The sequence below is a fragment of the Bombina bombina genome, chromosome 8, assembly GCF_027579735.1.
Source record: "Bombina bombina isolate aBomBom1 chromosome 8, aBomBom1.pri, whole genome shotgun sequence".
NCBI lineage: Eukaryota > Metazoa > Chordata > Amphibia > Anura > Bombinatoridae > Bombina > Bombina bombina.
The window spans coordinates 275,863,993-275,879,749 of record NC_069506.1 but is presented as its reverse complement, the minus strand read 5'-3'; the positions used below and the strand labels follow the sequence as shown (position 1 = coordinate 275,879,749).

At 41.9% G+C, this 15,757-nt stretch overlaps 1 protein-coding gene across 2 annotated transcripts in view; it reads left to right on the top strand.

The window, feature by feature from the left end:
- The window catches only part of APOA5 (apolipoprotein A5), an 89,225-nt gene extending 83,083 nt beyond the window's left edge, over positions 1–6,142 (top strand). For both annotated transcript variants that reach the window (XM_053691382.1, XM_053691381.1), the window contains 2 exons: positions 4,073–4,172; positions 4,984–6,142. In XM_053691382.1, the coding sequence (XP_053547357.1) occupies positions 5,021–5,860 (840 nt within the window). In that variant the 5' untranslated portion in view covers positions 4,073–4,172; positions 4,984–5,020 and the 3' untranslated portion in view covers positions 5,861–6,142. The remainder of the gene's footprint in view (positions 1–4,072; positions 4,173–4,983) is intronic.
- Positions 6,143–15,757: the final 9,615 nt, after the last annotated feature.

The window sequence follows — 15,757 nt, the reverse complement described above, 5'->3', positions numbered from 1 at the left end:
TGGCCTCTCCTGGTAGGCCTTCAGCATGTTCACATGAAAGGTCTGGCGGACCCGTTCATCTGAACATTTGGCTACAAGGTAGGTTGTATCAAAGAGTTGCTCTACCACTCGATAGGGTCCCTGCCAGGAAGCCTGTAGCTTGTCTGTCTTGACAGGCTTCATGAACAGGACTTCTGCCCTACGTCTAAGGTGCGGTTACGAGAATTCCTGTCATACCACCGCTTCTGCCTACCTTGGGCAATCTGAAGGTTCTCTCGTACTCTAGTGGCAAGGTCCTTCAGTCGGTCCCTGAACATACCCCACAATGGAGTGTCCTTCCTCCCCAACTGATCCTTCCCAGTGGGCTCTAAGTAAGTCTAAGGGCCCCCTCACCATTTGGCCATACACTAATTCAAAGGAGGAGAACCCAGTGGATTCCTGGGGTACCTCTCTGTAAGCGAACAGGAGGTGCAGCAGGTATCTTTCCCAATCTTTGTGAGAGGTCGAGAACATCCTAAGCAGCTGCTTCAGGGTCCCGTTAAACCTCTCACACAGCCAGTTGGTCTGGGCGTGGTATGGAGAGTTTGGCAGGGGTCTTATCCCGCAAAGCCTCCATAGCTGCTGGGTGAGCTCAGCAGTAAACTGGGTCCCCTGGTCTGAGATAATCTCCCGGGGGAAACCCACTATGGCAAATATCCCGAGCAGCACATCTGCCACTGTCGCTGCCTGGATATTGGCCAGGGGGATTGCCTCCAGGTATTGGGTAGTATAGTCTACCACGGTCAGGATATACTTTTTCCCTGATGGATTTGGACAGGTCAAAGGGCCAACAATGTCAACAGCTATTTTGCTGAAGGGTTCGTCGATGATGGGAAGGGGGGGGTAAAGGGAGGCTTTGGAGTGGTCCCCTGTCTTGCCTACTCTCTGGAAAATGTCACAGGTCTGACAGTACTGCCTAATGTCCCCTGTGATCCCTGGCCAGAGGAAGGTCTGAGTTAACCGGTGACGGGTCCTAGTAATCCCTAGATGTCCTGCCAGGGAAATGTCATGCCCTATGTGCAGCAGGTCGTACCGATACTTTTGGGGTACCACCAGCTGGTGCTTGGGCATCTGCCTGCCTCCCCCCTCTGTAACCCTGTATAGGAGCCCTCTGTCCCACTCAAAACGGTCCCCTTCTAGTCCCCCGGGCCAGAACCCTGCCTGGGTACGGTAGGGAGCTAATGTCAGGTCCCTCAAGGTCTCCTGTGCAAAGTCGGTCGGGTCAGCTGTCGGCGTAGGAGTCGGGGAGTAGTGGCTTACCTGGGTCCCCAGATCGTGTCCGGTGGCCTGAGGTCCGGCTTGCTGGCGGGTGGTAACTGGGTAAGCATCCGTGGGGCTGTCCAATACAAATGAGGAGGCAAGGTGCCCCAAATCATTTCCCAGCAATACATTTGTGGGTAAATGAGCCATGACCCATACTTCCACAGCACGGGTGCTGGCACCCCAATCCAGGTGAACCTGTGCTGTAGGGATCTGGAGCACCTTACCCCCAGGCACACAAACTGTAATGGACCTCCGTGTCCGGTCTGAATTGGTGACCATGTGTGGCTGCACAAGTATAACCATTGCTCTGCTGTCCCGCAGTCCCTGTGCCTGCCGGCCGTTGATCCGGAAACTAATTGGCCAGGATGGCAGCTTGGTTGACTGTCTGGGGCTTCTGATCCCTGACCCATTCTCGTACCTCTGGCGGGGAGTGTTCGAGAAGAATGAGCTGGGAGGTTTCAGCCAGGGTGGTTACTTGGCAGCCGGCAAACCAGTAGTCCAGGGAGCGGGTGAACTGTTGTGCACACTCTGTGAAAGGCTGCCCGTCTTGCTTCTCTAGTCCTCGAAACTTCGGCCGGTGAGCCTTCAGCATGATGGCATATCAGGCTAGGATGCATTCCTTCACCCGGTCATAGTTCCTCTTGTCCTCCGAGGGGATAGCTTTGAAGGCATCCAAGGCTCTCACTGATAGATTCCGAAGCAGGAGGGTGACTCAGTTGACACTGGCAATGCCCTGCAGTTCACACTGCATCTCAAATACTTGGAGCTGTCTATCTCCTCATCTCCATCTTTAAAGACACGGAAATCCTCATGAGGTAGCTTCTTTGGAGGAGGAGGCCTCAGAGTGACTGGCACGGCTCCCCCCAGAGACTTCTGGACCTCCAACATCCTGATGCGGGTGGTGTTGGCAATTATCTGAGTGATAATCTCCTGTGGTGGGGTGGTCTCATAGAGAGGGTCAGTCACCACCGGACCTCTCTCTGGATCTCAAACATTTCTGTCCCCCTGTCAATGCCTCACTGGGCCTGTCACTGCCCCGGCTGCTGCCGGGCTCACTAGCTCGATCACCTTCGATTAGCTCGGCGATGATTGCTGCCTTCAACTTGTTGCCGGCCACTTACCCATGAGTCTCCATTAAACCTTTAAGCATACTCAGAGTACTGCTGCTCCATCCGAAGAGGGCTTAGTTGGTGGTTTGGATGTCCCAGGTAGACAGAAGCATCCCACCACTGCCAACCAGTTGTGACAGACACCGGCTACCCTGACTAGGTTGCTCCGCCAAGAGGGTCCTTCCTGTACCTGGAACTTGTAGCTATAGAGCCGAGAGAAGTGATTATAGCCAGAGCCCACCCAAATAACCAGACACAGATTTTAATGTAAAACACACACACTTATATACCCACAGCTCGTCATGATAAGAGTCTTATCTGACCGCCAGATCTCCCGCCATTCGCACCCCTCCAGACAGACTGTCACCCCCCCATAGCAGCCATAGTTCTATACAGTCCCGGTAATACAGAGGTGGTGGTTTGGGGGTGATCCTGAGAGAGCGGCAGGTATTCCCAGGTACTAATGGAGAGCTCCGGGCCCCAAGGTGTTCCAGTCCAAAAAAGCGACATGATCCATTGCTGGGGGACGGAGCGGCAGTGGATCAAATGTACACCGGATAAGCCTGGTGGAGTAGGAGTTGTAGGGGGGGGTCCGAAACCCCAAGTTCCCAAGGGAGCTCCCTTCTGGCAATCACCCCACCTCTTGCCTTCCCTAGGGGGTACCAATCCCCAAAAGAGTGGAGCTCTGGGGAAGAAAGGACCGCTGGAGGGACCTGGGGTATAGGGGTCAGGCGGTAAGCGATCAGCTCTTCCATGAGGAGATTCAAACAGTAAAAACATGAAACAGGAAGAGTTTGGGAGATTCCGTAAGCCATGAAAGGGCCAATACTGGTGTAATAAGTAGTGAGCCAGGTAGGAGAGGGGTAGCCTTGGCAGTCTGGTATCCGTGACAGTAAGTAATGTGTGAGACTGTATGCTCTGCATGGGAGTGTAGACATTGTAAGTAACGTGTGAGACTGTATGCTCTGCATGGGAGTGTAGATATTGTAAGTAATGTGTGAGACTTTATGCTCTACATGGGAGTGTAGACATTGTAAGTAATGTGTGAGACGGTATGCTCTGCATGGGAGTGAAGACATTGTAAGTTAATGTGTGAGACTGTATGCTCTGCATGGGAGTGTAGACATTGTGAGTAATGTGTGAGACTGTATGCTCTGCATGGGAGTGTAGACATTGTGAGACATTGTAAATAATGTGTGAGACTGTATGCTCTGCAAGGGAGTGTACTTATGGTAAGTGTATGTGTGAGACTGTATGCTCTGCATGGGAATGTACTTATTGTAAGTGTATGTGTGAGACTGTATGTTCTGCATGGGAGTGTACTTATTGTAAGTAATGTGTGAGAATGTATGCTCTGCATGGGAGTGTACTTACGGTAAGTAATGTGTGAGACTGTATGCTCTGCATGGGAGTGTACTTATGGTAAGTATGTATGAGATTGTATGCTCTGCGTGGGAGTGTACTTATGGTAAGTGTATGTGTAAAACTGTATGATCTGCATGGGAGTATACTTATTGTAAGTAATGTGTGAGACTGTATGCTCTGCATTGGAGTGTACTTACGGTAAGTGTATGTGTGAGACTGTACTTATTGTAGGAAACTATTTTATATGACACTGTTTATCAATATAAGTTGCTTCTACCAATAAGTGAATTTCAGTTACACTTTCATCCTCTTAACAGGATGCCGTGCTGGTAATTCCCAAGCTAGCTTCTGGGATTACTTTAGCCAATTGACTACTGAGAAAGAGGAATGGGATCTGCAGCAAAAACAAGAGACTGGGTGAACAATCTCATTAATTACTCTTTATTTCCTATAAAACCTTTCCATGACACTTTTTCTATTGGTCCATATTTCTCCTCCCTATAACTCCACCTTTAGCACCATATAACCCTTCGTTTATCTCCCCCTATTGCTCTATAGAACCCTCTCTATAACACCTACTATTGCACCATATAACCCTCCCTGTAATTAGCACTGTTGCACAATAAAACCCTCACTATAACATCTCTTATTGCACCATACGACCCTCACTATAACTCCTACTATTGCACCATATAACCCTCACTATAACTCCTCCTATTGCCCCATATAACCTTCCCTATATCTCCTCCTATTGCACCATATAACTCTCCATATATCCCCCCTATTGCACCATATAACCCTCCCTATAACTCCTCCTTTGCACCATATGAACCTACCTGTAACTCCTACTATTGCCCCATAAAACCCTCCCTAGAACTCCTCCTATTGCACCATATAGTCCCCTATAACTCATCCTATTGCACCATATAACCCCCTATAACTTGTCCTATTGCACCATATAACCCTCCCTATAACTCCTCCTATTGCACCATATAACCCTCTCAAAAACTTCTCCTATTGCACCATATAACCCCCTATAACCTGTCCTATTGCACCATATAACCCCATATAACTCCTCCTATTGTACCATATAACCCTCCCTTCCTATTGCTCTATATAATCTATATACTTCTACAGCTTCATATAACCTCTCACTATTGCTTTATATTACCCCTACTTTTAACTTCTCTTATTCTTTCATATAATTCCTTCATCTTTCCCTTCACAGTGGGCTAAAAAGCAGCATTCAACATGGGGTTAGTTACATGGGCAACTTTCTGGGACCCCTAAGGAGTGGTGTCCAACAGAGGCTGTACCAGGACACTGATGGCCTGAGGAGGCTGATACGCAGAGAGATACAGGAGTTGCGCAGGAAGCTGGACCCATTCATGGATGAAGCTCACAAAAAGATTAACAGAAACCTAGAGCAGCTAAGGAGTCGCTTAATGCCCTACACTGAAGAGATGATGGACAAGGTGGGGTGGGGAGCTCAGGAACTCCATCTGCAACTTGGACCCTATGAAAATGATATGAAAAAGGAAGCTTTCCACAGCCTAGCAGAAAATTTCCAGGATCGTATTTCTTTACATACAGGTAAAGTTAAGCAAGTCTTCTTCCTATTGTCTGAAAGGCTGTTAGGGGAAATACACCAGGCAGCCGAGGAACTGCATGGGAACCTGGTTCCACACGCTCACACAAGCAAAGAAAAGCTGAGCCAACAAGTGAAGGAGCTATCAAGGAAACTAAGTGAGAATGCCAGGGATCTTCACCATAAGATCCAACTCAACCTTAATGAGTTGAAAGTACAGCTTGGCTCTTATCCCCAGGCACTGAAAGAAAGATTCCCTGAGGGCCAGGACCTAGCACCTGTGGCCCCCTATGTAGAGGAGATGACAGCACAGGTACAGCGGGAGGTAGAAGCATTCAACAGGAACACTCAGCTTCAGATTGAGGACTTTACACGTTTTATAAATAGACAGACAGAAGACATGGAACACATACTGTCACCAGCTTCACAGGACTTTCAGGATAGTGTCAGCTCCATAGAGGATGTGCAGAAAAGTCTAGACTCTCTGTGGCAAGACATATCTGGTAGTATGCATTAAAGAAGTCTTGTGGACACATAATATATAAGACTGTGAGGATTTTGTCATCACTGAAATGTTGAAACCTTGGTGATATTGTGTTTGCAGAAAAAGTTTAGGGGATCCCCAAATACTGATCCAATATGTGCAGATAATTGTATGCACTGTTTGTCAGAGTAACCATGATTACCCACATGGCATGAAACACAAACATAGTATCATAAAAATCATATGCATACTGTTACACACTGTCTTGAGGGTGAATAAAAGGGACAGTATACAATAAAATTGTTTTTTCCTTAATGTTGTTGCCAATTACTTTTTTTTCCAGCTGCAGAGTATAAAATGTATGATATTTGCTTTTTAAGGCTTATTTGTGTATATGAATGAGCTAATTTTGTGTTTTGAAGCCACAACCTAATAAAATGGGTTGAGCTTACAGGTATAATCAGATCTCATTACTTTATCTCATTGTGTACATATACCTGTTTCTTTATCTTATATCTGTCCATAAACCAATCACCAATACTTGGAGAGAACAATGGAAAATTAACATTTTATTACCTTATCTCTTCTATACCCCACTGGGAGTGCAATTTCTTCTACTGGCTGTGTTTACACAGCTTGGCCTTAAGGCCAAAAACTTTCAGGATAGGTGGGGATAACACAGGCTAAATCAACTATTTCAAATATAAGGGTTATGGAAATACTTGTAGGTAAAGTGAATCATTGGTAACAAATTAAAAGGGAAGAAAACATTTTGAGTAAACCTTCCCTTTAAGGAAATCTCAACCAATAGGATACATATTTATGCGTAGGGAGACAAATCAGCTAAAGGTTAGGGTGTTTGCACCCTGGCTATTGGCTTAGACCAGTGTCAGAGATGGTGACTGATACTGAACTAAACCAATAAGAAAGAGATAAGCTGCCGCTATACTCTCCTTTTCTGCACAAGTGACTGGCACATGCCTAATCCAACAGAAAGCAGTAATGAGAAAAAGGGGAGAGTTTGGGTTCAGAAGAGATATATGTTAATGTAAATCATTTATTCTCAGCTGATATATTACCTCTTTATAGAGTGTTCTGTTTTTATGCACAGTTCAGTCAGTTCCCCTTTGCAATCCAAACAAGGGACTCACAGTGTATTGTTTTCTGCTAATGTAAAACAGGGTCCTACATAAGTAATTAGAAGGAGCCACTATGAATTTTTAGGGCTCGATTTATCAAGCCCCTACGGCTGCAAGTTCTCACAAGAACTTGCTCGCCGTAATTTATCAAGCAGCGGTCACCAGACCGCTGCTTCCCTAAGCACTTTGCCACCTCTAAGGTGGCGAAATTCAATCTCTGCGGTCGAGTCCGACCGAGGATATTGAAAGCTCCTGCCCACGCGTGATTGGCTGTGCGCGGGCAGTAGGCGGGATTGCACGCGAGCGCAAAATTGCACTCGTGTGCAATGTTGATTACCTGCGGGTAATTTCACGCCGCCACAGGCGAGCTGAGGCGTACAGGGGCGCGTATACGTGCCCCTGTACGCCTCAGCTTTGATAAATCTAGTCCTTAGTAGCAGCAGCTCTTGCTCAAGAAGCTATTATGTTGCCAGGATAATACAGCATTATTATTTAGTGATTGTGTGTTACTAAATCATAGTGGCCATGACTAATCCTAACCAACGACAACACAACAGTATTGTACTGCTGTCACTGTAATTAAGTGATGGCATAGGATCAAGGCCAGAGAGGACATCATTGCGCATTGCAGATGGGACATTGTATGTATTGTGCATAAGCTCTACAGACACTACACTTTATTAATATACGGCTAGATTACGAGTTTTGCGTTAGGCTTAAAAAGCAGCGTTAGCCGGTCCTAACGCTGCTTTTTAACGCCCGCTGGTATTACAAGTCTTGCAGGTACAGGTGTACCGCTCACTTTTTTGGCCAGACTTGGAAATACCGCAAATCCACTTACGTAAATTGCGTATCCTCTTTTTTTCAATGGGACTTGCATAGCGCCAGTATTACGAGTCTGCCAAAAAGTGAGCGGTACACCCTCTCCTGTCAAGACTGGTACCGCATTTTAAAGTCAGTAGTTAAGAGTTTTACACTACAAAGCCGTAGCCATAAAACTCTTAACTAAAGTGCTAAAAAGTACACTAACACCCATAAACTACCTATTAACCCCTAAACCGAGGCCCTCCCACATCGCAAACACTAAAAGAAAAATTTTAACCCCCTAATCTGCCGAACCAGACATCGCTGCCACTATAATAAATATATTAACCCCTAAACCGGTGCACTCCCGCCTCGCAAACATTAAATATTAACCCCTAATCTCCGGGGTCTAACATCGCCGCCACCTACCTACATTTATTAACCCCTAATCTGCCGCCCCCAACGTCGCTGCCACTATATTAGGGTTAGACTTAGATTTAGGGGTTAATAACTTTAACACTCCCTAACTTAAATATAATTAAAAGAAATCTAACTAAAAATTCCTATCATTAACTAAATTATTCCTATTTAAAACTAAATACTTACCTATTACCTTATTTATTTTAACTAGGTAGAATAGTTATTAAATAGTTATTAACTATTTAATAACTACCTAGCTAAAATAAATACAAAAGTACCTGTAAAATAAAACCTAACCTAAGTTACAATTACACCTAACACTACACTATAATTAAATAAATTAACTAAATGAAATACAATTAAATAAATTACATACAATTACCTAAATTAAATTAGCTAAAGTAAAAAAACAAACAAACACTAAATTACAGAAAATAATAAACAAATTACAGAAATTTAAACTAATTACTCCTAATCTAATAGCCCTATTAAAATAAAAAAGCCCCCCCAAAATAAAAAAACCCTAGCCTAAACTAAACTACCAATAGCCCTTAAAAGGGCCTTTTGCGGGGCATTGCCCCAAAGTAATCAGCTCTTTTAACCGTAAAAAAAATAATACAAACAACCCCCCCAACAGTAAAACCCACCACCCACACAACCAACCCCCCAAATAAAAACCTATCTAAAAAAACCTAAGCTCCCCATTGCCCTGAAAAGGGCATTTGGATGGGCATTGCCCTTAAAAGGGCAGTTAGCTCTTTTGCAAGCCCAAACCCATAATCTAAAAAATAAACCCACCCAATACACCCTTAAAAAACCTAACACTAACCCCCTGAAGATCGAATTACCGGGTAGACGTCTTCATCCAAGCCGGGGAAGTGGTCCTCCAGATGGGCAGAAATCTTCATCCAAGCCAGGCAGAAGTGGTCCTGCAGACGGGCAGAAGTCTTCATCCAGACGGCATCTTCTATCTTCATCCATCCGGCGCGGGTCCATCTTCAAGACATACGACGCGGAGCATCCTCTTTATCCGACGACTAACACAGAATGAAGGTACCTTTAAGTGATGTCATCCAAGATGGCGTCCCTTAGATTCCGATTGGCTGATAGAATTCTATTAGCCAATGGTAATTAAGGTAGAAAAAATCCTATTGGCTGATGCAATCAGCCAATAGGATTGAAGTTCAATCCTATTGGCTGATCCTATCAGCCAATAGGATTGAGCTTGCATTCTATTGGCTGATTGGAACAGCCAATAGAATGCGAGCTCAATCCTATTGGCTGATCGGATTCTAGATGACGTCACTTAAAGGTACCTTCATTCTGTGTTAGTCGTCGGATGAAGAGGATGCACCGTGTCGGATGTCTTGAAGATGGACCCGCTCCGCGCCAGATGGATGAAGATAGAAGATGCCGTCTGGATGAAGACTTTTGCCCGTCTGGAGGACCACTTCGCCCGGCTTAGATGAAGACGTCTCCCGGTAAGTCGATCTTCAGGGGATTAGTGTTAGGTTTTTTTAAGGGTGTATTGGGGGGGTTTATTTTTTAGATTAGGGGTTCGGGCTTGCAAAAGAGCTAACTGCCCTTTTAAGGGCAATGCCCATCCAAATGCCCTTTTCAGGGCAATGGGGAGCTTAGGTTTTTTTAGCTAGTATTTTATTTGGGGGGTTGGTTGTGTGGGTGGTGGGTTTTACTGTTGGGGGGGTTGTTTGTATTTTTTTTTTTACAGGTAAAAGAGCTGATTACATTGGGGCAATGTCCCGCAAAAGGCCCTTTTAAGGGCTATTGGTAGTTTAGGCTAGGGTTTTTTTTTTATTTTAGGGGGGGCTTTTTTATTTTAATAGGGCTATTAGATTAGGTGTAATTAGTTTAAATATCTGTAATTTGTTTATTATTTACTGTAATTTGGTGGTTTTTTTTTGGTACTTTAGCTAATTTAATTTAGTTAATTTATTTAATTATAGTGTAGTGTTAGGCGTAACTTAGGTTAGGTTTTATTTTACAGGTAAATTTGTCTTTATTTTAACTAGGTAGTTATTAAATAGTTAATAACTATTTAATAACTATTCTACCTAGTTAAAATAAATACAAACTTGCCTGTAAAATAAAAATAAACCCTAAGCTAGATACAATGTAACTATTCGTTATATTGTAGCTTGCTTAGGGTTTATTTTACAGGTAAGTATTTAGTTTTAAATAGGAATAATTTAGTTAATGATAGGAATATTTATTTTGATTTATTTAAATTATATTTAAGTTAGGGGTAGGGTTGCCACCTCAGCCATGTTTTCCTGGACACTTATGAGTTACACATGCTGCAGGGTGTGCAGGGAGGAACATGTATTGTGTTTCTGGACAGCACTATTCATATTCCTCCCTGCACACCCTGCAGCATGTGTAACTTATAAGTGTTCTGTATTTTAAGGGACGGGTGGCAACCCTAGTTAGGGGGTGTTAGGTTTAGGGTTAGACTTAGGTTTAGGGGTTAATAACTTTAATATAGTGGCGGCAACGTTGGGGGCGGCAGATTAGGGGTTAATAAGTGTAGGTAGGTGGCGGCGACATTGGGGGCGGCAGAGTAGGGGTTAATAAATATAATGTAGTGTTCAGCGATGTTGGGGGCAGCAGATTAGGGGTTCATAAGTATAATGTAGGTGGCGGCGGTGTCCGGAGCGGCAGATTAGGGGTTCATAAGTATAATTTAGGTGTCGGCGATGTCGGGGGTGGCAGATTAGGGATTAATAAGTGTAAGATTAGGGGTGTTTAGACTCGGGGGTTCATGTTAGGGTGTTAGGTGTAGACATAAATTTTATTTCCCCATAGGAATCAATGGGCCTGCGTTAAGGAGTTTTACGCTGCTTTTTTGCAGGTGTTAGACTTTTTTTCAGCCGGCTCTCCCCGTTGATTCTTATGGGGAAATCGTGCAAGAGCACGTTACACCAGCTCACCGCTGACTTAAGCAGCGCTGGTATTGGAGTGCAGCAGTGAGCAAAATGTTGCTCAACGCTCACTTCTTGTCTTTAACGAGGGGTTTCTGAAAACTCGTAATACCAGCGCTGTAGGTAAGTGAGCGGTGAGACAAAACTGCTCGTTAGCACCGCACAGCCTCTAACGCAAAACTCCTAATCTGGGCCATAGTTTATATAGGGCATGGGCTGATCATCTTTGGTTTTATGGATATTAACATTTTTTTATGCACTATAATGTCACAATGTACAACTTGGATAAACAAACTTATTTATATTTTAAGTTGATATAACTAGAAATTAACAACCAAATATAAGTAATTTCTATATCTTGGCTCATATCCCTGGGTAATGCTTACTAGTGAGAAGCCCTCTCCCAAAGGGGCGTGGAAATAAAAGACCACTCCCCTAATTACCTATAAAGATGATCTGGACCCATACCCCTTATCCTCTAGTGATGTCCAGCCTTAAAAGGTGGAAAAGGAAAAAGGGAAGGGAAACCTGGTAAGCATTTGGTTGTTAGTTTCTAATTATCTTGGCCCTCCCTGGTAATGCTTACTAGTGAGAAGAAAATAAAGCAATATGAATAGGTAAACATTGGGTGGGATACAAAACAAGCCAAACAAATAAAACATGCTGCAAAAGAAGTTTATTAGAAAACCACAAGATTTTTCGTCCAAATTTTTCCGTAGACTGCTTAACATATTTCCATAGCTGAAGCATCTGCTTGTAAAGCCCATGATGTTGACACTGCCCATGTAGAATGTGCCTTAAGCTCAACTGGTACTAGTTGATTTTTTTTGTTTATAGGCTCGAGAGATGGTTTGAACTATCCAACTGGCCAAAGTGGATTTTGCATGAGCTTGTCCTTGTCATAGACCCCTTGGTACCACAAATAAACAATCGGATTTCTGAATAGACTTTGTCCTAGAAACATATGTGTGAAGACAACGTACCATATCAAGTTGGTATAATGGGTTCCATCTCTTGACAAAAAGGTAATACAATGTCCTGTGATTTATGAAAGTCAGAGACAACCTTTGGTAAAAACACAGGAACTGTGTGTAAAACCTAAATTTATGCTTACCTAAAAAATTATTTTCTTTCCTGGCATGGAGAGTCCATGATTCCATTCATTACTTTTGGAAAATTTAGCTCCTGGCCACTAGGAGGAGGCAAAGACAACCTAGCAAAGCTTAAATATCCCTCCCACTTCCCATAATCCCCAGTCATTCGGCCAAGGGAAAAGGAAAGTGAAAGAGGAACACAAGGGGTATAGAGGTGTCTGAAGATAAGATAAAAATAAAAGGCACCAAAAAATTAATTAAAGGGCGGGACATGGAAAGAAAAGAATTTATCAGGTAAGCATACATTTTGTTTTCTTTCCAATGGCATGGAGAGTCCATGATTCCATTCATTACTGTTGGGAAACCAATACCCAATCCAGAGAGTACACAGAATGGACTGGGAGGGAGAACTAAGGCTAGCAGCCAAAACTAAAGGCACCACAGCTTGAAGCACCCTTCTCCCAAAGAAACCTCCACTGAGGCAAAAACAAAAAGAAGGATGGAATCCCAGAAGGGGAAACAAAATGGCGCGCTAGACAAAATAACAAGAGCTCTGATATGCTCAAAGTATAAATTTTTCAAAAGGATTTTCCAGAAGGATATGATATGTTAAATTTTTCCAAAATAGATAGTTCCATAACCTCACACATCACAACATACACGACACACATCCAAAAGTTACATTTTCATAACATACACGACACACATTTCAAAGTAATATTTTCATTTAAACTCTCACTATTATTACTTTATATATAAACATTTTGGTGATACAACAAATATGTTGTTATGAAATGTCATATCTTTATTTAACATACATATTCCCCATACATCTCCCCCAGTTGATTGTAGATTACATTACAACACAACGATATATTTCTAAAAGTTACATTTTCATCTAAATCCTTATAATATCTAAAAGATACATTTTCATCTAAATTCTTATAATATCTAACACACATATTTCTCATATATCTCCTCCAGTTGATTGTAGATTACATTACAACATAACGATATATTCCAAAAGTTACATTTTTTTCTAAATTCTTATAATATTTTTAAATATAGACCTTTTGGTGATACAACAAATATGTTGTTATGAAATGTCATATTTTTATTTAACACATATATTTGTTTGATGTATACACCCTGTTTCTGGAAATCCACATTATATGAATATTTTATTTTTTCTATTTTTTCTTCTCTTTTTTTTATATACATTATTTCTTTTACTTTTGTTTTTACCATTATGCACCCAAAATACTTATTTTAGTAATATTACGTTTTCAAGAAAATTTACAGTGATCATTATTTTGACCAACAAAACCACACCTTTTCTACAATTTAGTTTCTCACTAATGGCTAGCTAGCTCCCAATAGGTTAACGCTACACTATCTGTTACATCAGCAGAAGACAAGTCGCATTGGACTTTATATATAATAACCACAGACATACGATCACCAAGGTATTCATATCTGATATAATTTATACAACTTGAAGCTAGCTCCCAATAAAGATATGGTGGGAATGTCATATTATTTCCATTTTATATAGATTTTATTGTTAGTTATATCGCATCTATAAGTAAAATATCTTTAGGGCACCTAATGATGGACAGATATGTTTGATGCTAATCTCTGACCGGGGATATTATTTTAAGAAGTATCAAAAAGACCTTTATATTAACAAAACACATATTTTATATAAAAAATATTTTTATACCAATGGTGAACAAGCTCCCAATAGATCAACGTTACATATTCTGTTACAATAGCGGAACACTAGATACATTCAATTTTCCATTATAACAGTAACAGACATATGATTATTAATGTATTTACATTTTACATAATTAATACAATTTACGGCTAGCTTCCGTTTAAGTGATCGCTATGTTAAGATTATTTTTACATATTTTTATTTGATGGTTATGATTTGCCTATAGGAAAAATATTGTATGTTCTAAAAATGATTGACAGACATGTTTGTTGCCAATTCCTAATGGGAGATATCATTTTAATGCTTTTATATATGTATTCATTGGGTCAGTTTGTGAAAGCAAAATATGTTAAACATGTCAGAAAGTCTTGGACAGGTATTCTAATACACGCTGTTTGCACACTATAATTATAGACCGCATTATTAACAATTTCCATGTTCTGCTATGCATGTAAACATTCTAAGGTACGATACGTTTAGTGTCAGATGTGAGGATTAGATGAAGTGTAACTATTTGACAACATTGTTGCTCTTTTTAATGGTAGCAAGTTAGGGATTTTATTTGTACCAGCTGTGATTATATTTCGGCTCACACGTTTGAATTGTTGATTGACCATATCATTGGCTACAACTTAAGTGACAACTTCTGTTTTTATCAAGCACAATGTGTATATATTGTTACAAATTGTAATCGTTTTTATTCGCTTTTTTATTGTCTGATGAAACAACCAGTTTTTTGGTTGAGAAACGCATTACAAATAAAGCGTGCTACTTTTTATTGAAAAAGATTGGAAGTTGCCTTAGTTTTTTATCTGTTACTACCGACACAGACAGGTAACTGATATCTCTAACAGCCGTGCGGCAGCTGAATCAAGAGGCAGCCATTATGAGGATGACCGGTTCCAGTGTACTAGCCACTGTTAAGTGCTAGCCGGTGGATTAGCACTGGTCACAGTACAGTGCCACACATTCTGGTAAGCACAATTCTTTACACCTTACCTCCACCTGCAAAGCAGAATTCACGCTATGAGGCGCCCTCTTTGTGTTTTTATTAAAAACAAAAAGGAGTCTTACAGTTTGGTCTCTGGAAGTTTCAACCTTAAAGGCCCAGAGAAACAAAACAGTACAGGGAAAGAATCCAAATCCATTAAGGAATCTGCTATACAGATGTATAATAAGCCAAGCGAGAAAGGCCCTTAGACCAAAAAAAAGGAGTCGTTGCAAGGACCTCTAGATCTTAATGTCTACCAGAAAAAGATTACAGAATAACTAATCGGCTTAGAAGCCAAGAAAAACCTTGAGACTTAAATGTTAGAGACAGAAGCCCTAGAACCTCTGATACCTCTGGTGATTCCTTGGTTTATTACCGTAATCAGAGAGACAAATCCCTAATCTGAAAAATATTTTTTAGAGAGGACTAAACGTTTATCTCCACAGCATCTGCCTTAGAACAATTAGAGTTCGATAAAGGAAAAGTAGAAGGTCCTTCTGCACCAGATCCGCTGATCAATTCCTGACCAAATTGGAGAACATAGATAACTAAGGTCCACTCCCCTTTGATGCTGGCTATTACCCTGGTATTGAGGAAAGAAGCCATGAAGTCAATCTCCAGAACCCCCACCTGATAGTAAGTTCAGAGAACACCTCAGGAAGAAGGGCCTCCCCCCCCTGGAGGATACGAGAGACTTCCCTCATCGTCAGTCCTAGATCTTTGAGGACTGAAGAAAACCAGCGAAATTATGTTAACTTGATTAGAATACTGAGAAAAATTGACAGATCTCCGATGAAGACACGATACTAGAGAATTATGGATA